Source organism: Bos indicus x Bos taurus, chromosome 10, assembly GCF_003369695.1.
Source record: "Bos indicus x Bos taurus breed Angus x Brahman F1 hybrid chromosome 10, Bos_hybrid_MaternalHap_v2.0, whole genome shotgun sequence".
Lineage (NCBI taxonomy): Eukaryota > Metazoa > Chordata > Mammalia > Artiodactyla > Bovidae > Bos > Bos indicus x Bos taurus.
In genome coordinates this window covers 6081228-6107471 of record NC_040085.1, presented here as the reverse complement: position 1 = coordinate 6107471, position 26244 = coordinate 6081228, and the positions used below count along the sequence as shown (strand labels likewise).

Genomic DNA, 26244 nt, shown 5'->3' with positions numbered 1-26244 from the left:
GATGAGGAAACTAAATCCCGGAGAGGACCACAGAGCCACATGGCTGTCAAGTGGCAGAGCCAGTGCCAAAAATCAGGCCAACTCCCTGAGGTACAGGCATGTAAAATGACAAAGGCACAGAACCAGTTGGTAACTGAAAGAGACACTTGACTGCGGTCCCAGGAGTCCTTCTAAATTTCCTAAAATCTCAACTGTTATCATTTTTATGATCTCCATATCAGAAACATAAAACTGAATAAGAATACATCTTAGAATCAAGGAAATATGGAATTTGCCTGAAATCTGAGTTCCTCTGGGGACTCATGCTGAGCTCAGAAAGCCTGTACTGGGTGGGTCTTGGATATGAATCTCCCTGAACTTGCCCAGAGAAAGAAGGGGGAGCATGAGAAAGACTAGCATATTTGAAATCTGATAGACTTGTGTTCAAGTCCAGCAGTTGTGCTCTTGAGCAAGCCCTTGGCTTCTGTAACCTTGGACTCTACAGTGGGGTTCTAATACCTTCTTCACAGAGTTGCGGTGAGGTCAACATGTTGGAAGTGATTTATGAAGTTGGCATTCCTGCCATTGATATGACCTCATCTCCTCCAAGGAGTGAAGGGCTGCCAAGGGGAGCAGTCTGCTTTCCAAGACCTGAGCTGTCAGACTCAAGCCATGGGGAGAAGTTAGATGCTGGGTGGGGAGGGGAACATGAGCCAGCCCCAGAGACCTTGGGAGAAGACCAGGTTCCAGGACGAGTAAGGAGGGTGGGGACAGAAGCCTCCCATGGGGGTGACCAGGCTCTGCCTTGACCTCAGATACTTCTCATTGGCCTGACTGAAGGCTGATCTTCCAGAATTACACATTAACTTGGATGAAGGTATCATTAACTGTAAGACCCCTGTTAGCATAACATGTTTTACCTGTGAGCAGTTGACACATTTCCCTCTGAATACCAGCTGCGTGCTAAGTTGCTTCAGTCATGTCTGACTCTGTGATTGTACGGACTGTAGCCCGCCAGGCTCCTCTGTCCATGGAGGTTCTCCAGGCAAGAATACTGGAGGGGGTTGCCACGTCCTTCTCCAGGGGATCTTCCTGACTCAGGGATCAGACCCATATCCCTTATGTCTCCTGCACTGGCACCCTGGTTCTTTAGGGCCACCAAGGAAACCCTGAATATCAACTGCTAGCACCTATATGGTGAGTGCCCCACTGCTTACACTATATTTCCTCATGACAGCATCATGTTCAATTTGATCTTCATAGTAAGCTAAGATTAGTTATGCAGTATTAATACCCTCCGTCCACCAGGTTGCTTTTTTATTTTCTTCCTCCAGAGAAAGAAATGAGAGCTCAGGGAGGTTGTGTGCCTTGTCCAAGGTCACAGTGCAGAAGCAGAATGCTATTCCTGGCTTCACTCATCCTTGAGCAAGCAACATGAGTTGAGCAGCTGCCATGACCTGGCTCATGCTGAAGGATTCAGGGATCTGGGAATGCTCAGAGGAGTCAGTCTACTCTCCAAGGGTTCTCAGTCCAGAAGTGGACATAGATGTATAAATAAAAGAGGGTCAGTACAAAGAGAGATGTCGAGTGCTGAGTCTTGTGTGAGCCCCCCCACCCCCAGGAGGCAGGGAAGAATGGCAGTTAGAACAAGGGGCTTTGACCTAGAGAGTCTATCTTCCTGTCTCCCACTGAATCACTTCCTACTGTGTGACCTTGGGCAAGTTACTTAACCTCTCTGTGCTTCAGCCACCTCTTCTATAACATAGAGTTATTAATGGTACTACTTCATGGAGTTGCTGTGAACTTCAGTATGAAAAAAATGCATACAGAATTCCCAGTATCTGACACACAGCACTCAACAAATATGAGTGACTGTTTTCTCTGGGCAGTGGCAAAGAGGATGGTCAGGGCTTCCCAGCGGTTAAGAATCCACATTGCCGTACAGGGGACACTGGTTCAATCCCTGATCTGGGAAGATCTCACATGCCTTGGAACAAATAAGCCTGTGCACCCTAGAGCCCAGGAGCTGCAACAAGAGAAGCCACAACAATGAGAAGTCCACACTCCACAATGAAGAGGAGCCCCCGCTCACCACAACTAGAGAAAGCCCATGCACAGCAACGAAGGCCCAGAGCAGCCAAAAAGAAATACATAAATAAAAAAAATTTTTTACAAGAAAAGAGGATGGTCAATAGGGCTGCACAGAGGAGGTGGCATTTGGATTAGGTGTCAAGGAGTGAGTTTCTCCAGGTGAGAGTAAGTCATTCTAGGCAAAGAATCCTTTCCTCACAGGCATGAAGCGGGTTAAGTTTGGGAGCTGGCACTCTGGAAGGCGGGAAGCTGAGTGTGGCTGGGGAGGGCTACGATAGGGAAGGGGAGTGCTGGGATGGGCTGTAAGGGCCTTGAACAGTGAGAGCCCATGGGGTTGTGCATCTTCCCCCTGCCCCTCTCCTGGTGGCTGCACCTCCACAGATTCAGTTTGTCTGAGAGACCAGAAGAGAAGGTGGGTCATGAGCATATATACTTAAACTTTATTGACTGACTTTTGCCCTTGCTGGGTCTTTGTTAGGCTGTGCAAGCTTTTTTCTACTTGCGGAGAGTGAGGGCTACCCTTGTTTGCTGTGCATGGCTTCTCAGGTCACAGAGCACGAGCTCTAGAGTGCGCAAGCTTTGGTAATTACGGCACGAGTTCTAGGTTGCACAAGTTTTGGTAATTACGGCCCGTGGGCTCAGTAGCTGCCGTTTCTGGGCTCTAGAGAACAGGTTCGACAGTTGTGGTGCACAGGCTTATCTGCTCTGAGGCATATTGGATCTTCGCAGGTCAGGGATGGAACTTGTGTCTCCTGCATTGCAGGCGGACTCTGCAATGGCAGGCGAACTCTTTACCACTGAGCCACTGGGGAAGCCCCTAAGACATATATACTTTAATGGGGAAAGTGAAGAGGAAAAAGGCTATTAGGTAGGACAGGGCCTGGGGAGGACTCGGGCCCCCAGGGGCTGAGGGAGGTCACAGTCTCCAGCATGGAGGGTGCAGCTTCCAAAGATGGGTGGACAGTGTGACCAGCATCACCTACCTTCAGTTCCGCAGAAGGCAGGGCTAGCATCCTGCCACAGTCAGTATATCCAGCTACAGGCGGAGCTTCCAGAGACCTTGGGAGAGAGCTGGTCTCAGCCCACTGTGTTGGGTGTACAGAGGCCCCACACAAGGGGACAGAAAGAGCCACTCCAAACCCAGGCCTGCAGGGGCAAGCTGGCCTTAGGCACAAGTGGGTGTCCAAGAGCAGTGATTCCAGCAGGAATCAGCTGCTGGGCTCAGCAAGGTGGTGTAGAAAGCTGTGGAGGAAGGATGGCTCAGGGCAGGGGGGCCACCGTGTGAACACTACTTGTATCATCTCTTTTTTTTTAAGTTTTAATTCTATCATAGTTACATAGCCACATAGCTTAAGGAGTCAAGTTCTAAAATCTCTAAATAACATGTTTGTAATGTTACTCTGTGATTCTTTTTTCCAGTTTTATTTCATTATCTAGTGGTATCCCACTACAAAAGATTAGAATTTAGCTGTTTTCCCTCCCATATCCACCAAGCACACACACCGCTTACCCCCCTCCTCATCTTTTCAATAGAGCAGTTCTACTGCAGTTTTACTTAGATCAATATTCAGTGTTTACATCATTATAACTACGTAAATATACTCAGCGATGAATCATGTATTGTAATAAACTTTGAATCATTTTCATTCATGCAGAACTTTGTTTTATCTATATAATTATCTTTTTTTTTTTTTAAAGTGTATGTATGGGCTTCCCTGGCGGCTCAGTGGTAAAGAATCTGCCTGTCAGTGCAGGAGACATGGATTCGATCCCTGATCTGGGAAGATCCTACATGGCATGGAGCAACTAAGCCTGTGAGCCACAACTACTGAGCCTGTGCTCTGGAGCCTGGGAGCCGCAACTACTGAAGCCCACTCAGCTTAGAGCCTGTGCTCTGCAAGAGAGGCCACTGCAATGAGAAGCCTGTTCACAGCAACCAGAGAGTAGCCTCTGCTCAACATAACTAAAGAAAAGTCTATGCAGCAATGAAGACCTGCTGCTGCTGCTAAGTCACTTCCGTCGTGTCCGACTCTGTGCGACCCCATAGACGGCAGCCCACCAGGCTTCCCCCATCCCTGGGATTCTCCAGGCAAGAACACTGGAGTGGGTTGCCATTTCTTTCTCCAATGCATGAAAGTGAAAAGTGAAAGTGAAGTAATTCAGTCGTGTCTGACTCTTAGTGACCCCATGGACTGCAGCCTACCAGGCTCCTCCATCCATGGGATTTTCTAGGCAAGAGTACTGGAGTGGGGTGCCATTGCCTTCGCCGAACGAAGATCTAGCACTGCCAAAAATAAGTAAATAAAATGATTTTTTTAAATAGTAATTTTTTAAAGTGTGTTTTTATTACAAATTCAATCCCAAACTAGACACCTTTCCACTGATATTTTTTGTTTTAATTGCTAACATTTCCAATGTTTTCTTTTTAAAGTACACTTTCATTGCCAATATACAGCATTTCAGATATTTAATGAGTTTAATAGGTTTGGATTGGTGAGATCTGGAAGGTAACCTTGAAGGAGCTGAGACTCAAGTCGAGTTTTACAGAATTGTATATATTTTTCCATTTTGGTAAACTATACATAACAAACTTCACCATTTCAGACATTTTGAGTGTACAGCTCAGCGGCCTTCCATACGTTCACACTGTTGTTCAACCATCACCACTATTTAACTTCAGAACTTTCTCATCTTCCTTAACTGATGTATTTTTTCCTTAGTTACATTTACTATTTCTGTTTACAAAAATAATATGTGTTCAATGTAGACAATTTGGCAAAAAACAAAAAAAAAAACAGAAAAGCACAAAGGAAAAATGAAAATATCCCATAATTTCACAAATCTATTAGCATCTGTTGATAAGAAAGAAATGAAAAGATATCTTAGGGTGAGAAGACCCACCCATCCCCCTGGCTCAGAGGACATGAGCAGAAGCATCCTGTGGGAGATGGTTTTAAATGTGAAGAGTGAAGATATTCTAAACATATTTATCTTTAGTATCTTCCTCAAAGGGGGATGAATGAAAGAAGCAGAGAGTGGTTCTAGTAGTGAACCCAACCCAGTAAAGACTCTAGCGTGTGTTCTGGCTATCTGGTAATACAAATCAAACCATCCCAAAATTAACGGTGCAGAACACCGACAACAACCACGTGTTACTATTACTATTTCTCACAGTGCTGGGGGTTAACTGGTCTCAGGATCTCCTATGTGGTACGGTCGGTCAGACAGGAGCTGGGGGTGGACATGGGAAGGTTTCCTCACACCTTTGGCTCCTGGGCTGGAACAACTGGGGCTCCTCCAGCATCTCCATCTCCATAAGGTCTCCCCACATGGACTCTCCAGCGTGGCAACTTCAGGGTGGCCAGACTTCCTACCTGATGGCTCAGGGATCCAAAGGCACATGTCGTCTGGAGAAAGCCAGGTGGGAGCTGCATCTTTTTTTGACACATCTCAGAAGCCATGTAGTACCACCTTCACCACATTCAGTGCTTTAGAAATGAGTCACTAAGGTCACTATATTCAAAGGCAGGGGAAGGAGATTACCTGAAGGGAGGGATGTCAAAGAACTGGTATAACTCTCCATACCTGTGGGTTCCATATCTGCAGATTCAAAAAACCACAGATGAAAATTAAAAAAAAAAAGTTCCAGAAAGATCCAAGAAACAAAACTTCAATTTTCCACCCAATGCCAACTATTCACATAGCATTTACATTGTATTTAAAACTATTTATATAGCATTTATATTGTACTAGACATTACAAGTTATCTAGAAATGATTTACAGTGTATGGGATGTTATATGTAGATTATATGCAAATCCTTCCCCACTGTATATAAAAGACTTGAGCATCCATGGACTTTGGTATCCATGGAGGGTTCTGGAACTAATCCCCCACAGATACTGAGAGACAAGGGACGACTGTACTTTAAAACTCACTACAGTCATCGATTCTGGCATTTATTCTAGAATGATGTGAAAGCCACAGACTCCCACTGCTGGTCCTACAGAGCAAGTGTTCCATAAATGATTAATTTAGGATCATAGAACCTACTGAGATCTTAGAGATTACTCAGGCAAATGCTTGCCAATGCTTTTTGATGCTCAAATCCCTTTCACAGTAATATGCTCTCTTGACAACTTCCTTAGTGATTTAAAACTCTGGTCATTTTTGCATGCTGCTAAGTCATGCAATGGCACCCCACTCCAGTACTGTTGCCTGGAAAATCCCATGGATGGAGGAGTCTGGTAGGCTGCAGTCCATGGGGTCGCTGAGGGTTGGACACGACTGAGTGACTTCACTTTCACTTTTCACTTTCATGCACTGGAGAAGGAAATGGCAACCCATTCCAGTGTTCTTGCCTGGAGAATCCCAGGGACGGGGAAGCCTGGTGGGCTGCCGTCTATGGGGTCGCACAGAGGCGAACACGACTGAAGCGACTTAGCAACAGCAAACTGATGATTAAAAAAACACTCTTCCCTATCAACGAAGTGATGGGCACTAGTTTTAAATTAATTGCAAAAACATATGATCTGTCAACAAACAAGATGATATATAAAATTTGGGGACCAAATGTACATTGAAATTTAATCATGTTATAGGATCGAAAATAGATAAATAGATAAATATTGCCTTCATTTAGTGATTGCATTTTGTGCTAAAGTGAAAAAAACAAATTTTGAGTTTTATTCCTGAAATGTGAAAGAAAAGATGTTAGGATCTATTGGGAAGTACTTCTCCCCAAATAACATAGATAAAATCCACGTGCCTTCTCGTGCCCTCATGCAACAGGGCCTCTGCATTAGGGCATTTCCTCCCCCACCATGGCTGTTCCTCCCCCAACAAGGCTGTACCCTCCTTAGACTGTCAAGACCTAGGTCAAACATTTGTAACAATTAACAGTTCTGTGAAGGCTTTTTCCTCAACTACTCCCCAGCCCCTCACCACACACGGTTGGTCCCTCCTTCTCGTATTCCCATTCTCCCAGCCACCCCATGCCACTTAGGACACAGCTGTCTCCCTAGGCAGTGACTTGTATCTTATCCTGGCCCCCTGGCATCTACACAGTGTCCGATACCGGTTCACTGCTTAGAATTCAGCAGTGAACCCAGCCAGTGAAAATCCTTGTCCTCACAAAGCCCACATTCTGGTTAGGAGGACAGATTATAAATGAAATCAGTAAAACAGAGGATGTTAGAGGGGCTTCCCAAGTGGGTCAGGGATAAAGTATCTGCCTGCAATACAGGAGATGCAGGGCATGGAGATAAGATCCCTGGAGGAGGGCATGGCAACCCACTCCAGTATTCTTGTCTGGAGAATCCCATGGACAGAGGAGCCTGGTGGGCTACAGTCCATAGGATCGCAAAGAGTCGGACACAACTGAAGCAACTTAGCATGTACAGAGCATGTTAGAAAAATGGGCACACAGGCAGAGTGGGGGGGCTTGTGAGGACATGAGATGTGGGGGACAGAGCTCCAGACCGGCACCAGCTGAGTAAAGGTCTAGAGGCTGGAAGTAGGGGACTGGCTGCCATCAAGTTACAGCAAGGAGGCTGATGTGACTGGAGAGGCAGTGAGCTGGGGAGAATGGCATTGGAGAAGAGGTCAGAGAGATAGAACGGCCTTCCAGATCAGATAGGCTTTCCTGTCATATGAAGGACTCCAGCTTTTGCTCTGAGCTAGGAGGCCCTGGTGGGTTTTGAGCAGAGAAGCGACATGATCTCATCCCTGTTTTAATAAGATCACTCTGGATGCTATAGTGAAAAAAGACTGAAGGGGGACAAGGACTGAAGGGGGACGAGTGAGAGGGCAATTGTGACAATTTAGTGAGAGATGATGGTGCTTGGTTGAAGGTAGTAGCAGGAAAGTGAAGTGTGAAAGATGGGATGGTGAAGAGTCAAGGATGGCTCCAAGGCTTTTGACCTGAGCATCAGGAATGATGAAGCTGCTAGGAACTGAGATGGGGAGACTGGGGGAGAAGCAGATTTAATAGGGAAGGTCAGAGCTCAGTTTTAGGCATGTTAAATTTGTTGCTGTTTTTGTTTTAATCCTTGCAGTTTACATGGATCTTAGTCCCCCTCACCAGGGATTTGATCTGTGCTCCTGGCAGTGAAAGCACAGAATCCTAACCACTAGACCACCAGGGAATTCCCTGGACACGTTAAAGGTGAGATGCACATTGGCCAACGGAAATGTTGAGCAGGTAGCTGGATACACAAGTCTGAAGTTCAAGGGAGATGGTGCAGGCTGAGATATAAATGTAGGCATCTTCAGCATAAAGATTTAATTTACAGCTTTGATGACCAGATGAGATCACTAAGAGAAACAAGTAGGAGTGATCGGCTAAGTCAAATGCTACTGATGCGCTTGGCAATGAATGAATAAATGCTAAATTCCACTGGACCTGCAAAGTGCTGGTCATTATTAAGGGTTAATTAGCAACAGATGGGTACGGTACACACTGGGTACAGAGACAAAATAGCTCTGTCATGGAGACAGAGGAGATAAAGAACCATGGCATCTTGGTCTTAGAAATGACCTTAAATAGGTCATTTCTAATGATGACCTTAAATTCTGTCTGTACTTCACTCCCTACCTTAGCCTGACCACTGAATCCCTGGCTTTAGAGAAAGAAGTGACTGGGATACTAAGACAACCAGTCTAGCTAGAACACAGAACGCACAGTTGAAATTGTGAGTGGGAAATGACCTCCTGGAGTCAGAAAACCAGAGTTCAGGTCTTGTATCGGCTACTCCCTGGCCTCGTTTCCTTAGGCAAGTCACTTTGCCTCCTCCAGCCTCAGTTTCCCTACATGTAAGATGAGAGCAATCAAACCTTCCTTGTCTCTCCCAGGGCTGCAGAGAGGTGCAAATATGGCAGTGCTTGCATGTTCATGGGTACTAAGTCTTGTCGAACTCTTAGTGATCCTATGGACTGTAGCCCACCAGGCTCCTTTGTCCATGGGATTCTCCAGGCAAGAAAACTGGAGTGGGTTGCCATGCCCTCCTCCAGGGGATCTTCCTGACCCAGGGATTGAACCGGCATCTCTTGCACTGCAGGAGGATTCTTTACCCCCTGAGCCGCCTGGGAAGCCTGTGGCAGCGCTTGGAGTAGAGTAAATGCCCTGCTGGGGCTGGTTATTCCAAGACCAAAAGGTCAACAGAAGTCATCAGTTTGTCATGGCAGTGGAAATGGAGATGAAGATGAGGAGGGAACCGTCGAGTCCCCAGAGGGTCTGTCGGTGGAGAAACTAAGGAGGATTCAGGCCAGGACCTGGGCTGGAATGGACTGGCTCAAATGGCAAGATGGGGTTATCAGGACAGAAACCAAGGCCTTGAATCTGCCTCCACTGAGCCTGGAACCCAGATGCTGGAGACCCTGAGGCAGCTGCAGAGAAAAGAAATAGAGACATCGAGGCAGAAAGAGATCCCGAGGCAGAGACGAAGAGACAAACAGACCCAGAAACCAACTGCCCAAATGGGGGGGGGGGGGGGGGCCATGGCGACCCGGAGCCGGCGAGGCACACGCGCGCAGACCCCAGCAGGGCGGAGCACCCGCGAGGCGCAGGTCACAGCACGGGGCCAGGGTCGCCGGCGGGGCTCGACCTGCCGCGCTCGCCTGGCGCCCCCGCCTGGGCGGCTCGCCCAAGATGGCGATGGAGGGGCGGGCGAGGCGGCAGCAGCCCCGGCCCCCGCGCCGGCCCCCGCTCAGGCCCGGGCCCCCGAGGCCGCGCCCCCGCCCGCGGCGCCGCGCCTCCCCGGGCCACTGACGCCCGGCGCGCCCTCCCCCGGCGGCGGCGGCGGCGGCGGCCGAGGCGCGGGGAGGCGGCGGCGGCGGCAGCCCGGGCCCGGCCCCATGTCGCGGGGGGACGCTGGCCGCGGCAGCGGGCTCATCGCTCTGACCTTCTGCCTGCTGACCGCGCGCGGTAAGGGCGGGCGCCCAGGCAGCGGCGGGAGCGCCTGCGGGGTGACTGTGCGCCCCGGACTGCGTGAGGCTGTGGGGCCGCCGCGCCCCGAGTCCCGAGCGAATGGGGACCGTGGGGCGCCGGCTGCGCGCCCTTGTGCCGGTGATGCCTGCGCTCCGGGGTCCGCGAGCCGCGGCGGGCGGCGTTCGCGGCGCGTACTTGTCCGTAGGGGGTGTGTATGTCCTTGGTTTGTGGAGTCCGGAGTGAGTGTACGAGTGTGTGTGTGTGTGTGTGTGTGTGCGCGCGCGCGCGCGCGGAGGGTGGGGAGGGGGCTTCTGCCTGGCGCACAGGTCCGCAGTGCGTGGCCGATCGCTGCGTGGCATCGCGGGCAGTGGCAGCGGTGCCGGTGGTTTGTGCGGGGCGGGTACTGCCTTGTACTCGCGCGTCTCCGGGTTGGGAGTGTGAAAGAGGAGGGGTGTGTGTTGAGATTGTGTGTAATTGTGTTCATGGCACTGAGCTAATATTTGGCCTTGGCTTTTGGGGAGTGTCCTTGCCCTTGGTGGGGGGACAGGAGTAGGAGATTCCGGATTAACTGGGGATAGTTGTGATAAAATACTCAACTTTGTCCAGTGGGTGTGTCCCTGAGGCTGGTTGCGGGGGGGAGCGGGGGACTGTTGCCTCCCCCCAAAACCCGAGGCCCGGAGTGGGCTGGGGGAGGGGGCAGGAACCAGTTGCTTTCGTGGACGAGTCCAATACTCGCTGTCGGGCTGGGACGCGTGTCACTTCTGCCCCACCCCCGAGGGACACATCTGAAAAGGGTTGACGAGGTCAGCAAAGCCTGCTCCAGCCCCCCAACACAGTGCGCATTGGGGGTGGGTAACTCTCCAGAGTTGTTCTAGATGGAGAAAGGGCTGGGGATGGGGTGACGAAGTCCCAAGTGTCTATGCTTAAGGGAGCCTTTTTCTACCCCGGCCCGCTCCCTTTCGGCCCTGTGTGCGTTTGGGGGGCGGCCCAGGGGGAAGGTGGTTGGGAGCGCTGGGGAGGGGGATGGGCTGCCCGCTTTGTTCGCCTAGTCCTTGCCTTCTCTGCCTAGCGGGGAGTTGAGGATGTGTCCGGGGCTAGTCGGGGAGGGACTTGGAGGTGGGGGTGGGGAGGGGGATTTCTCTCCAGCTGCTGCGGCTTTCCAGAGAGACTCAGCCAGGCCACGTGGGAGGGAGGCAGGGACGGCGGAGGGGGGAAGGAGCCTCCGCCTGGCCCGCCCCGGCCCTTCTCCAGGAAACCCAAACAGCGGGTGGGAAAGTATCAGGAACTACTGGGACCCCCTAGCTGCCTACAAAGACACGCCCCTTTTCAGACCCGACTGCGGACCCGGCAGGAGGCCGCCTAGGGGCGGGGTCCCGGCCTCTGGGCCAGGGTAGTGGGGGGTCTGGGGTTGTCAGGTGGGGTGCGGGGAACCTAGGGATTAACGAAGAGTTGTACCCACCCTCTTCTCAGAGCTCCAGACCGGGGTCGGGATCATCCAGCCAAGCGGAGTCAGGGCTGGGAACTGCACTCAATCGAGCATTATGGAGTAGCGGTGGGGCCTCCCGCCAGGGGCTCAGTTTGCCTCGGAGACCTGGCCTCTCCGGACTCCGAGTGCACAAGGCCGAGCTGGGGCTCCCTTGGCAGCAGTGTGCTTGGCTGAAGCTACTGCGCTGCCGGTCCTCAGTGCTAAATCCTTTGAGTGTGCAAATCTTCTCAGTCCTGGGGACATTCCCCAGGCTAGAGTTTGACTAGCCAGCCCCATCTGGATGGAGGTCATTTATTCAACAAATATTTACTGAGTACTCGTTTTGGCTAGCATGTGACCGGTGCCTGGATATAGTAAATAAGGAGGAGACTGACAGGTAGTCAGCAAAGGCTTCCTTCAGGAAGTAGTGAAAACTAGAGCTCTGTGCAGAGGGTCAGTTAGCACGGAAGGAGAGCGATGGTAGGGAGTTTTGCACAGAGAACTGCACATGCAAACGCTCAGAAGTGACTTTCTTTAGACCACCGGATGAAACTAAATCTGGCTGGAGTTTAGAGTGCAAGGCATGAGGCAGGTTAAGGAAGAATGGGCCAGGGGCCACAGAGTGTCAAAAAGAGAAGGCTGAAAATGGAGCTGGATCCAACTCATGAAGGGGCTTATAAGCCCCACCAGGGTTTCTGGCCTGAGAACCCAAATGAGTCCTTGGGGGTTTTTTTGTTTGTTTTTTGTTTTTCTTTTAAAATATTTACTTGTTTTTGTATGCTCTGGGTCTTCGTTGCTGCTTGTGGGCTTTCCCTAGTTCCGGAGACTGAGGGCTCCTCTCTAGTTGTGTGTGGGCTTCTCACTGCCGGGGCCTCCCTTGTTATGGAGCACAAGCTCTAGGCACGTGGGCTCAGTAGTTGCAGCTCGCTGGCTCCAGAGCGCACACTCAGTAGTTGTGGCTCAGGGGCTTAGTTGCCCCCTCGGCATGTGGGATCTTTCTGGACCAGGGATCGAAATGGTGTCCCCTGCATTGCGGGGAGGATTGTTAACCACCGGAGCACCAGGGAAACCCTGGAGGGTTTTGAGATCTGTTTTGCATCAGCTCACTCCAACCGAGGTAGAGAATGATTGCATGGGATGGAGGCAGGAAGCTGCCTCTTCTTGGGAGGCTGTGGTAGTAATCCAGAGGAGAGGGTGGTGGTAACTAAAGTAGTGGCAATTGGAATGGCCAAGTAGCTGGATTCTAGAGTAGAATTAGCATGATAGTTTCAGGGAGTTTGTAGAGAGTGAGGGAGGGAGAAGTGAAAAATAATAGACACTTCAGCCACCTTGACATGTTGGAGTCAAGACTGACTGCCTGTCTCCCCAGCACACTTCTGGTCAGGGATTGGGAACTGGGGAAGTGTTGATGTGAATGGGATCCTACCTGGGAGTGGTGGTGGGATGCCCAGTGCTCTGTTTTCACCACAAGCAGAATTTAGGGGGTGGTGATGCAAGAGGTCAGCAGGAGGAGGGCTCTAAGAATAGGTGAGCTGCTTTCTTCTCACCAGGAAACTCCCACCTCCCATCCCTTTCTCATCCCAGAGGCTTGGAGGCCAACCTCCATCAGTTGGAGTGTTGGGGTGGCCATTTCTAACCTCATCTTGGGGGTTAGGAACTAGGTCAAACACAATCTCTATTTTTTTTCAAGATTTTTTTATTTTGATGTGGACCATTTTTGAAAAATGTCTTTATTGAGTTTGTTACAGTATTGTTTCTGTTCTATGTTTTGGCCTTTTGGCCAAGAGGCATGTGGAATCTTAGTTCCCATACCACTGACGTTGGAATGGGACATCTTAACCACTGGACTGCCAGCAAGTCCCGAACATAATCTCTATTAATAGTGAATCTAAACAATCCAGTTAAACCTTCACTGATCTTGTATGTTTTTTCATGGCTCAGTTAGTCATGGCTCAGGCTTCCCTGGTGGCTCAGACAGTAAAGCATCTGCCTGCAGTGTGGGAGACCTGGGTTCGATCCCTGGGTTGGGAAGATCCCCTGGAGAAGGAAATGGCAACCCACTCCAGTACTCTTGCCTGGAAAATTCCGTGGACTGAGGAGCCTGGTAGGCTACAGTCCATGGGGTCACAAAGAGTCGGACATGACTGAGCGACTTCACTTCACTTCAGTTAATCATGAGTTTCAAGTTGATTAATCTCACAATGAGTCTTCAAAGGTCGGCACTAAGGAGAACTTAGAAATACTTTTAGCATGAACTCATTTTGCAGATGAGAAAATTGAGTGACTTCCCAGAGTTACATGGATGGAGACTGAACTGGGACCGTAACCAATCTCCTGGCTATTGGAGTAGCCATGCCTTCCCGGGATTTGGTACACATTAAACCCGAGTTCAGTCTCTCTTCACCCCTCCCCATCACATGAGAAGTTACCAACAACTTGGGGCTTAGCCCCCTCACTTCGTGTGTCTGGGCCTGGGCCCTGGAATCCACTGTTCCCCACCCACCCCCACCCACTGCCTCCTGTTTTGCCTCCACTCTTTCTGAGATACAGGAACCAGACTTGACACAGAATTCCAGATGCAGAACAGATGTTATTGCCAAGCAGGCCTAGGGGCTCCCAGCTCCCTGGGTCACAGGGGAGGAAGAGAAAGAGTGGCTCTGATGGGGGAAGACCCCAGCCCCAGCCTGGTCAGGGATGGGGGATGGCAGCTGGGGGGAGAGAAGAAAACCAGAGAGGATGATCTGGGCCTGACATGCAAAGAAATGGAATCCTCGTGCTTGGGACTGGCTGGGCTGCCAGCTACTACTGCCTCACTGCTGAGGCATTGTCTGGATTTGAGGGGCTGTGGGGTCCCTGAGGTTGAGAAGCAGAGGCTCAGGAAGCCGTCTCTCAGGTGCAAACCTGAACACACAAGCTGGTGCAGAGTCAAGACTTCCAGATGGCTTCATAAGGGGCTCACTTACTTTGCACATAGCTTGGAGCTCTAGCAAATGAATGGAGCATAAGAGAGACAAAGGTGGGCACACAAGGAAGGTATTTTTAATCGGACCTTCCATATAGCAGCAGAGGTGAGGTAATGAGCTCCCCAGTCCTGGTAATGTTTAAGTACAGAATTTCTTTGAATGTGAGTTTGCTGTTTTGTCTCTGGGCTTTTTTTGTTTTTTTTTTTTTTGGCTGCGCCGGACAGCTTGCACGATCTTAAGTCCTTATTTCCTTGATCAGGGGTGAAACTCGCCCACGGCAGTGAACGCACAGAGTCCTAACCAGGGAATTCCTAACAGGGAATTCCCTGCCTTGGTGCATTTTCAGCATTTTGCTGGATATCTCATAGGAGGCACATACTATGCTAGGCATTTTCCCACATGTATTATTCACATCATCCCCAGCCCTGAAGGGAGTTCCTATAATTTTTCCAGATAAGGAAATGGATGTTTGGAAAAGCACAAGGGGCTCTGCGTCTTGTCCTGTTGCGTGTCTCTCAGCCTGTCCTCTCATCTGTTCAAGGACTATTTACTGAGCACCTGCTGTGTGCCAGACAGTGTTTTAGGTCCTAGGGAACGCTGACCAGGACGATAATCTCAAACTTGTTGCCTTGCTGGGGAGATAGGCAAGTCAGAAATCTGCCGTGCTAACTGCAATGGCTCAGGTACCCAGGGTCCTATGGGGCAGAAAAAGGAGCGCCGTGGAAGTCAGACCCCAGGATGGCACAGCTACTGAGGAAGATGGAGCAGCAGTGCTTTCCGAGAACAGAAAGTGGTTTGGTCTGGTGGGGGCTCCGCGTGACAGGAAGCAGGAGGTAGGCCAGTCAAGCTGAGCGTGGCTTTGCTGTCAAGTCTGCTGGGGCCGAGCCTGACTCCACAGGATCACAGATGAAGGGAATGCTGTCTTCCTCGCATCCCAGGCAACAGTCCCAAGCTCTCCTTCCAGCTGTTGTGGGAGGGGTTTAGCTGTTGTGGGAGGGGCTTAGCGTGTGGTATGGGAGGTGGCCAAGGTGGGGAGTGGGGAAGGAGGTTTCTGGAAGAAACTGACTTGTGTCTCCTGGGAAAGAGAGTGGTGTTGGTGTCATGGAGAATTGCCCTTGTAGACTGAAAACAAGTTATAAATCTGTTGGGCCCTGAAATTCAAAAATGACAAGGCATTGATGTTTGTGGCAAGTTCTTGCCTTAACAAAGGCAGCATCTCAGCTTTGTCCCCCTTCTTCCCCCCACTCCCCCATCCTCTTTTCTGAAAGTTCACTGAGGAACGGAACCCTGGCTTATGCCAGGCCCCCACAAATCCTGCAGAACAGCACTGAGCTGGCCCCAGGGCTCAGCAGCGAATCTCCTTTCTGTCTGGGTCCTAATTGGCCTCATAAAATCTAATTTATCCTGCAAGTGGGTAAAATAATGCCAGAAAAAGGAGACTGAGAGATGGTCCTGGGGCTCCTGAGCATAGAAGCTCTGTATCTCCAGCAGGGTCCCCCCCTCCCCACCCAGGAGAGTGAGGAGAAGGGCTTGTGGGGGAGGGAGAACCCCTTGAGCAGAAAGCTGGCCACAGCGTGTCCGCTTTGTCCGCCCTGGCCTGAGAGGGAGGGCTGAGAAGTGCTCATGGGAGGGGCTGGGGGTGGTGGGAAAGGGGGGCGGGGCATGAAACCACTGGGCAAACACTGCCCACTCTCCGGAGCATCACTTTATGCAAAAAGATTTGGTGGTGTAGGAGCCACATGTACATGAAAGCCAACACTGCTGTGTAGCAGAATAGGATGCAAAATGGGCCAGAGGTTTCAAAATAAAAGCATTTCAGGTGGTCAGTAAGCCTCCTGAGTCTGATCCCCTCTACTGCTGGGAGAATTTTGGTGAAAACGAGAACCGTGGCAGCTCTTCATTTTAAAACTAGGGAAATGGAACCTGAAAGGAGGAAAACGGACCAAGGTCATACAACACACGATGCGCCTAGGACTCTGACTCTAGGCCAAGGCTGGTCCCACCACATCCCATGGTCTGTCTTAGGCAAGAGGAAGGATGGGTAGGGGACCTCTGAGTGGCTCCATTCTGTGAGACCCAGGAAAGACCTTCCTTGGAGGGGAACAGGGGCAACTTCATGGAAGGATGTGGCAGCTGAGCTGAGCGCCTAAGGATCCACATGTCCTGGGCACAGAAGTTGGGCTGGGCCCTGAGGCAGAGAGAACCTCCTCTTATTCGGGAGCAGCTCTCTCCTTGATGCTGGGTTCACCCCTGGGATATCCAAGGACAATTTCCCCAGACTATCTCCCAGAGAGGCGAGCCCCTCCCCTGTTGGGCCTCAGTTGGGCTCCTCCCCATCTATAAAATGAGCAGTCTCAGGCTCTGCACATATTTTCATTAACGTGAGCTGATCTGGACTCCTGGCACAGCCCTGTACCCCCCGGGACCCCGAGTTCTCCCCACATCTACATCCCTGTTGGTTTCCACTGCCGCCTGGTCTTGCTGGGTGCTGAGCTCCTCTGAGGTGGGGCAGCCAGACATCTGCTGATCCATGAATATTCAGAAAGGAATTGGAGCCTTCTCTGGGCTCCCCAGCCAGCCACGGCCCCTCTGGCCGCCATCCTGCCTGTCCGAGCCCAGGCTGCTGACAGACCCAGCAGCTGCTCGGGGCCCCAACTGTTCACATTGTTTGTTCACCACGGCGGGGGATTTTCCAAGCCTCCGACATGCTTTGGGGGGCAGGGAGGCTGCCAGAGGGCTCAGGGATTCGAGTCATGTGGGGCTTTTCTTCCCTGAAACTCAAACCGACTGCTCAGTGGCGGCTGGAATGGGGCATTTGGAAGCCGCTGGGCTGACAGCCCAGGCTGGCCTTGCCCCGACCGCGTTTGCATCCGAATCTAGGGCCGCAGATAGACAAGGGACTGGATGTTGAGAATAGTGATTTGCATTTGTACATCCCTTTCCAGTTTATGAAGTCAAAGTATTAGTCGTTCAGCCGTGTCCAACTCTTTGCAACCCCATGGACTGTTGCCCACCAGGCTCCTCTGTCCCTGGGATTCTCCAGGCAAGAATACTGGAGTGGGCTGCCATTCCCTTCTCCAGGGGATCTTCCCAACCCAGGGATCGAACCCGGGTTTCCTGCACTGCAGGCAGATTCTTTATCATCTGAGCCACCAGTGAGATCTCCAGTTTATGAAGTGCCTCTAAAGAATGAGTTCCCATTCCTTGATTGATGCCTGTTAAGCTTTGAACTGGAGCCCTGCCCTCCATCATCTGGTGTAATCCTCACAGGCTCCATAGTATCACCTTCATTTTACAGATGTGGAAACTGAGGCCCAGAGAGGTGAAGTGGCTTGTCACATAGCTGGTAGATGGAACAGCATGATTGGAAGCTTGATCTTCTGCCCTGGGATCAGGTGCTCTTCGTGGCTTCCTTCCCCAGTTTGGCTGGAAGCCAGGTGAGGGCAAGTGCTGCCTTCTCCTGGCTGCACCCTCTAGTACTGCTGAAACCAGCTGTGTCGTTGAAGGTGCCTGCAGGGCCTTTAAGAAAGGCAGAGAGGCCCGTTCAGACCCCCTCTGTCTGTCTGTCTTCCCACAGCGGTGGCCTGGCTTCTGCACTGGCCTCTGTATCTCAGCTTGTCAGGACTTCTCCCCTCCGTCTTGATCCTAAAGTGTTGGCAAATATGTGTGTAGGTGTAGCAGAGATTCGGGTGCACATGTTTAGATGTGGAAGGTATCTATAGTTTTTTGTGTGTATCTAGATGATACAGGCTTCCCAGATGGCTCAATGGGTAAAGAACCCGCCTACAATGCAGGAGATGCAGAAGGCACAGGTTCGATCCCTGGGTTGAGAAGATGCCCTGGAGGACGTCTTGAAAACCCGCTCCAGTATTGTCTGAAAAATCCCATGGACAGAGGAGCCTGCTGGGCTACAGTCCATGGGGTTGCAAAGAGTCGGACATGACTGAAGTGACTGAGCACTGCACAGCTAGATGATACTCTAAATCAGTTTAGGAATAGGTGTGTCCAGTTCACTGGACAATCCTGCCATCATAGAATCTCAGACATCACCTGCTGTGTTTGAGTAAACGAGCAGGGCGGGGGTGGGGGCAAGAAAGTCCCAAGGCCACACAGCTAGACTGTGACAGGTCCAGGTCCAGAACTGAGGGTTGCCTGAGTCCCCCACCGCTGTGCTTTCTGCATGCCCCTGACGGGACGCTGTCAGCCCTGGCCTGCCTGGTAATGAGTATGGGCCATTGTCTTCACCTCTGTCCCTGACTCACTCTCAGACACACCATGGTGCCTTTAAGCAAGGTGTCAGGCCAGAGGATAGAAGGGGGCCTTCAGCCTTGGAGCGTCTATGGGACAAGGAGGCAGTAGGCCAACCTTGTGGGAGATACAATGGGAAGAACACACCATTTCCCTGTGAATAATGGTTACTGGCCTGGCTGAGATGTTGCTTAAAATGATAAACATTGTCATTTGGGTGTTTTGCCTTGACCCTGGGATGGCATTCCCTGCCTCTGTTGTCCTCCTGCTTCACCTCCTGCTCCCTTCCTCTGCTGTCCACCTTTGTGGCCAGGGTGGTGTTGAAGCTGTGGGCTCTTCTGGGGCATCTGCAGAGGGTTGGAGGCCTGGGTTCTGTGCTGGCTCATTGTGCGGCTCTGGAGGAATCAGCTGCAGGGAGGAGAGCTTAACTCTTGCAGTCGCTGCAGCAGAAGTGAGTTGGACAATCATGGTTGAGATGATCTGCAGGATTCCAGGAGAGGGAATGACATTACTGAGCCAGGTCAGCCACTGTGCCGCTCTCCCTTAGCACACAGCATCTCACTGACCACTCATGGCAGCCTTTTGAAGAACAAATGACTAAGTCTTTTTAAATTGAGAGGCAATTCACAAGCCACAAAATTCACCATTTAAAGGCTACAAATCAATGGGTTAAGTTTATTCACGAGGTTGTGCAACCATCACCACTATCTAATTCTAGAAACATTTTCAGCACCCAAAAAAGAAACCTTAGATCCCTTAGCCATCTCTCTTCATTCTTCCCTCTCCCCAGTCCCTGGCAACCATGAATTTATGGTCTTGTCTCTATGGATGTGCCTATTCTGGACATTTCATAGAAATGAGATCACATTATACAATATGTGGCGTTTCATAACTGGCTTCTTTCCCTTTGCATAAAGTTTTCAAGGTTTATTCCCTCTGAGGCAAATGTCAGTACTTCATTTCTTTTGATAGCTGAGTAATATATTTATCCATTCATCAAGTGATTGGGTTTCCCAGGTGGTGCTAGAGGTAAAGAATCTGCCTGCCAGTGCAGGAGGCATGAGACTCAGGTTTGATCCCTGGGTTGGGAAGATCCCCCTAGAGGAGGGCATGGCAACCCATCCCAGTTTTCTTGCCTGGAGAATCCCCATGGACAGAGGAGCCTGGTGCACCATAGGGTCGCACAGAGTTGAACACGACTGAAGCGACTTAGCACGCACGCACGCACAGGTGATTGGGCATTTGAGTTGCTTTCACATTTTGCTAAGAACTGTGTTATTTTGTGGATGAGGAAGTTGAGTGGGGCTGAGGGGTGGGCACGATGGGCACGAAGCGCAGCCGTTGACCCAAGATCACAGTTAGTCAGAGGTAGAGCTGGGATCCAGACACAGGTTTCCTCATGAGCCCTCTTTCTCCGAGGCTTGTCCCCAATCCTGGTGCAAGTGGCTCAGGAGCTGGAGGCTGTGGGATGTAGGAGGACACACTCTGATGGCCCTGGTGTCCCTCCTCTACGCAGGGGAGCAGCCATTGCCCCAGGAGACGACCGTGTCGCTGAGCTGTGGAGCAGGGCCGCTGCAAGTAATCCTGGGCCCAGAACAAGCCCTGGTGCTGGACTGCAGTCTGGGGGTGGCTGCCACCGGACCCCCCACCAGCGTCACGTGGAGCAAGGATGGAGGCGCCCTCCCTGAGCACAAGCACCTTCGCCTGCTACCCAATGGCTCCCTATGGCTGTCCCAGCTGCCAACAGTAGATGGCACTGACGAGGCAGACCCTGGGGCTTCAGAAGTCATTGAAGGCAGCTATTCCTGCCTGGCCCATGGCCCCCTTGGGGTGATGGCCAGCCAGGCTGCAGTGGTCAAGCTCGCCAGTAAGTGCTACATCTGGGGCTGAGCTGAGATCCGCACGACGTGGGGTGTGGGAACTGGGATCCGCCGTTAGTTACTTGCACAAAGGCTTGTCCCTGAGCCACCCCCCTTTCCCTGCCTCCTGTCCTGCCCAGTGGGTCCCTTCCTGCTACTATCTGTCTCACCGTTCAATAGTCTCACATCTTCCCCACTCTTCTGCTGCTCCTCTTTTTCCTTCCCTGTGACTTCGAGAGTCTAGACCTGTGCTTTCCTCCAGGAAGCCCACCAGAGAGACTTGAGTGTCAGGAGCACAGCGGTGCTCCCCACGCCCATAGTGTGTGGCGCTGAGCTGCATCGTCCAGCCACCCCTTGGGGGGGCTCTTAGGAGGCACAGATCACCATGACATAATTTTGAGGCCAGAGGAGACACTGTAGTCTGACATGAGTAAGGCAGGGGGACTCATCTGACCAGTCATCACCACTTACCCTCTGCCTGCCTGTCTGCGTCGGGTTGAATTTTCTCTACGCGTGTTTCTGTCGCCGGTGTCCCTCCGTGTCCGTGTGCACGTGTGTTTCACCATCTGTGCTCACTGTGGCCTCCTTTCTCGTGTCCCTCTCCTGTCGCTGTATTTTCTCACTGTCCTCATCCCCAGCCCTTGCAGGCTTCTCCCTGCACCCAGAATCTCAGACTGTGGAGGAGAACGGGACCGCTCGCTTTCAGTGCCAAATCGAAGGACTGCCAACACCCGTCATTACTTGGGAGAAGGACCAGGTGACAGTGCCTGAGGAGCCTCGGTGAGTGTCCTATAATGGAGTGGGGAGTGGTTCCCAGAGGGCAGATAGGTTGGGCTCTGGGACGTTCTTGGAAACTGGGATCCTTAGAGTCAAGGTGGCTCCATTTGCCCAAACTGACTTAGGAGCCAACCACTACCAGATGCTCAGCTCATTTCTGGTCCCAAAGAGAAATTGGGCCAGAGGTTTTTGCTCCCTAGGAGAAAAGCCACCTACCAAGCTATGGGGCTTGGGTTAAGAGCAGTGATCTAGTACTTCAGAGCATATGTAGCCCAACCACTTGTTTTATCGAGGAGGAGACCAAGGGCCAGAGAGGAGCTGTGTTTTATCCAAGGCCACACAGTGAGGCATTGGCTGGATGTTTGTAGTTTGCTCAGGGCCAGGAGGCTGCTGGGAGGCTTTCTCTTTGCAGGTTCCTCTGAAATTTCTACCCTAGATACATAACTTCTCTTCTTCCCTCAGTTCCATCCAGTGGGGTGCAGCATTTGATAACTGGGTTGTGGAGAGCTTTTCTGTTTCACCCTCCTTTCTCCCCATAAAGGCAATGGAGCAATCCCAGGGAAGGGTTTCTAGGGCAGAGGAGAAGCAGAGGCTAGACCCAGGACCTGATCACTCCTATGGCTTCCTGGGAGAGCCCAAACGTACACAGAGCGTGTCCAGAAGGCATGAGGCTCATTTGCATCCCTGGTCTTGGAATTGGTCTCGTGACTTGGCCGCCACCCCATAGATTCTTTTTTAATTGATGCGCTGGGTCTAGTTGCTGCACATGGGCTTTCTCTATTTGCGATGAGCCAGGGCTGCTGTCTGGTTGCCGCACGTGGGTTTCTTATTTCGGTGGCTTCTTTTGTGGCTGAGAGCACAGGCTCTTTAGCACTCTGGTTACAGCAGCTGCGGCTCCCAGGCTCAGGAGCTGCAGCACATGAGCTTAGTTGCTCTGAGGCACGTGGAATCTTCCTGGACCAGGGATCAAACCTGTATCCCCTGCATTGGCAGGCGGATTCTTAACCACTGTGCCACCAGGGAAGTCCCACCCCGCGGATTCTTACATTTTGAAAAGGTTTCTCCAAAAGCCTTTCCCAGCCACCCTGCCCTCCTTTCCGTGCATCTCTCTGGCTGTAGTTACCAGCCCACTCTCTCCTCTCCCAGTTGAGGTGAGATTCCTCAGGCTCAGAAATACTGGTTTCCAGATCTCTCTGCCCTGGAACTAACCTGTCTTTAGAGTATTGAGTTGGCCCAGCTCCTCTGACTTTTGTCCATGTCTTGGTAGGGGTGAAAGTGTGAGAGAAACTTCTAGATAGAAAAGCCACAGGCCACATCTCTGCAACAGTTGGAAGGGAGGAAGAAGGGTGAGAAGCCAAGATGTAAGTGATCCTGTGATTCTGGTGATCAGTGAGCCCCAGTGGTCCAATGGGTTGGACTAGATCGTGGTTTCCAAAGTGAGGTTTTTTTGAGAATATTAGTCCCTAAAGATGATTCTTGGAAAAAAAATTTTTTTTCCATGGTCAAATAAGACCAGGAAAGTGCCTATAAATCTCCCTCTTGGAGTTGACAAGTCCCCTGAGCAGCCCTGTGCTGAGAACCTGTTCAACTTGTTTAACCACCTCTTAGAGTCATTTGCTCCATAGTGTCAGTCGCTCAGCTGTGTCCGACTCTTTGCGAATCCATGGACTGTAGCCCGCCAGGTTCCTCTGTCCATGGGATTCTCTAGGCAAGAATACAGGAGTGGGTTGCCATGCCCTTCTACTATCCCCAGAATGAGCATTCTAGGGCGGGGCCTTGGGATTGCCAACCCAGTTTCCCAGCACCGGCATGTTAAGTTCTGTGCCTCCGAGTGTGGCGCCCCTCACTGCTGGGGGTGGACGCTTCCAGGGAGTTGCTGGGTGAGGGTCAAGTGCGAGGTGGGAGAGAGCAGAAAACTCTCCCCGCATTAAAAGTCACAAGAGGCCCTGCTTAGTGCGAGCGGTGTGTTCTCACTTAATCCCTCCCGTCATCCTGCAAGCTAAGGGTTTCCTATTTTTCACATTTTCCTCTATTTACTTTGTTTATATTCCTATTGGATCTATTTTTCAAATTCGTATAAACAGAGAAGAAGAAACAAAAATGACTCATCTTCTTGCCACATGGGAAGCCTCTGTTAGTTTTGATGTCTACCTTCAGGACTTTTCCCCTGTATGTTTATAAATATTAAACATTTTGGATGATATATGCTGGGTATTTCTATTCAGTCTTTTTTATAGAAAACAAAAATGGGATTATATTGCAATTCCTGCTTTTTTTTTTTTTTCACTTCATGCATACAGAACCCCCTTCCAGGTCTGTCTGTGTGGCTGTGGCAGATGCTTTTCTCTGAACTGTGAAACAAGGGAACTGAGGATCAGAGACACTAGTCACTTGCCTCAAGTCACACAGCTGCTGCCGAGAGTATCTGGCGTTGGAGCCCTGGGGTGGATGATTTGGTGGTTGGGGTGGGGAAACCGCAGGGTCTGAAGAAGCTCCTGTTGTAGGTGGGCTTAGAGATGGATCCAGTTATGCTCAGAGGAGAGGTTACTTCCTCAGTGTTTCTCCACAAATAGAGGAGTTCCCGCACCTCCCAGCATCTAGTTAGGCCTCTCCCAGGAGGCTGGAGCTGTCAGTTCCTGGACTCTGGAAGTGTTTGCCCCCAAGTCCTCTGAAAATTGATCCTCATCTATAAATAAGCCAGGCTCATATGTCCCAGCACATTGTGTGTGGGGTGGGGGATAAAGAAATACCTAAAACAGCAACTTGATTATGCCCAAGGTATGTATTTTTACACATGCCCGGATAGAGTTCATGTACAAATATGCTATTCATAAACTCGACTCAGAGGTTTGAAGGAGACCATATGCCCAGGTGTAGGCTGTGCACATGTGCAGTTAATAAGCACACGCCGTCAGGGTCTGTATGCATATTTTGGGCACTGACGGCAAAGTCTAGACCCTAAGGCAATTGCCTGATACTTACACTAATTTCTAATGAGAGGGGATCATTTTTCTTCCACAGGAACCAATAATCACCAAGAGCAACGTTTCCCAAATCACAGGCATTCACAAACTCCTGTCATAATCTTGGCCACCCCTAAGACATTTATATAATCACTCACTTTATACATTTCTTCAAATCAACTCTCTCTTTTGTAACTTTTGTGTCTGCGTGCTAAGTCGCTTCAGTCGTGTCCGACTCTTTGCGACCCTATGGACTGTAGCCTGCCAGGCTCACCTGTCCATGGGATTCTCCAGGCAAGAATACTGGAGTGGGTTGCTATTTCCTTCTGTAGGGGATTTCCCGACCCAGGGATCGAACCCAGGTCTCTCACATTACAGGCGGATTCTTTACCGCTGAGCCACCGGGGAAGTCTGCTTTGTCACTTTGGTGGTGGTGGTGGTTTAGTCACTAAGTTGTGTCTGACTCTTGCGACCCCATGGACCCCATGGAGCCTGCCAGGCTCCTCTGTCCATAGGATTCACCAGGTAAGAATACTGGAGTGGGTTGCCATTTCCTTCTCCAGAGGATCTTCCCGTACTCACACTTTAAAATGAATGGATTTAATTCCTGCAGGATCCCTGGTCCAGTCCTCTGCCCTGCCCATCTCCCAGGGTCCATCTTGTGTCAGCCTCATGTGACCCTCGGCTCGTGTCCCTTTTCCTGGGGTGGATCTCTGAATCTGCCCCAAGGTGGGGCGCGTTGGCCCTCAGGACATTCAGAGCAGCTCTGCCATTTCTTCTCTGCTTTTGAATCCCGGGGTTCAAGTGTCCTTTTGCAGGTACAGGAAGCAGGTTCAGGCTTGGGAAGAGAATGGTTCCTCCCTTTTAGATAGAGGTTGCTTTCATTCTATAAGTAGCTATTTTATTTGAAGTCATTTTAAAACGATAAAATATACTAACTTAAAGAAGAAAAAGTCACCTACAAACTGACCACAGATAGCTATTACCACGATCTTATGTGGGCTTATAACACATTAACAGGGTCAGGGGTGTGAAATACATAGGAATTTATGAAGCCCGTTTTTCAAAGGAGAAACCTGAGGCCTGGACATTGGATGTCACTTGCTAAAAATCACATTTATTGGAATCAATTCTCCTCACTATGCCACAGCTGCTTTTATTCCAGAGCCAGGAGTCACAAAACAAAGTGTACAAGGGCACGTGCATTTTTCCATTTAAGTTTTATATTCCCAAACTAATAAATGTTCACTGTAACCAAGAAATTTAAAAGCAGAACAAAGAAGAGCACCCCCACCAGTAATCCCCCTTGCTGAGAAAACCTCCACGACTGACGTGAGCTTTACCACCCTTGACTTTTTCTGGGCACATCCTAGCATATCGTTTATCTATTTTCCAAAAATAGCATTGCTTCGCAAACACTGTTTTGTGATTTTCCCCCCCACTAACCAATGTGTCTTGGACATCCTTCCAAGGACAGAGCTTTTGAAACCACATTTTTAACAAAGCAGCAAAGATATTAAATGAACATTAAAAGTGGTGCCATCTCACTTCTTTGGCTGTAGCAAACGCAGCAACAGCACCACACCCAAGGAAAGGCATCCATTCCTTTGTTCGTTCATTCAACACACACAATTTAGGCAATATTACTTGTCAAAGGAGGTATTAGCTCTTGGATTGTTGTTTTTGTTGTTTAGTTGCTAAGTCGTGTTTTTTGCAACCCACGGACTGTAGCCCTCCAGGCTCCTCTGTCTATGGGGTTTCCCAGGCAAGAATCCTGGACTGGGTTGCCATTTCCTTCTCCTGGGGATATTCCCGACCCAGAGGCCAAATCCATGTCTTCTGCATTGGCGGGCGCATTCTTTATCACTGAGCCACCAGGGAAACTCTTGGATACCTGGAGCAACATTTCCCTGGAAAGACAGGGAACCTTTGGGGTCAGGAAGTGCAGCCAGCTCTTGAGACTGAGGAAGGAG

At 50.6% G+C, this 26244-nt stretch overlaps 1 protein-coding gene and 1 long non-coding RNA gene across 2 annotated transcripts in view; one reads left to right on the top strand and one right to left on the bottom strand.

The window, feature by feature from the left end:
* Window positions 1-4520: 4520 nt before the first annotated feature.
* Window positions 4521-11825, bottom strand: LOC113899750. The gene is made up of 2 exons (XR_003512978.1): window positions 11456-11825; window positions 4521-5670 (listed from the first exon to the last, which is right to left on the bottom strand). It is a non-coding gene; the product is annotated as an uncharacterized LOC113899750 (long non-coding RNA).
* IGDCC4 (immunoglobulin superfamily DCC subclass member 4) overlaps window positions 9880-26244 on the top strand; it is a 39334-nt gene continuing 22969 nt past the window's right edge. The window contains exons 1-3 of the mRNA XM_027552996.1: window positions 9880-9993; window positions 20189-20539; window positions 21170-21311. Of these exons, the coding sequence (XP_027408797.1) occupies window positions 9924-9993; window positions 20189-20539; window positions 21170-21311 (563 nt within the window). The 5' untranslated portion in view covers window positions 9880-9923. The remainder of the gene's footprint in view (window positions 9994-20188; window positions 20540-21169; window positions 21312-26244) is intronic.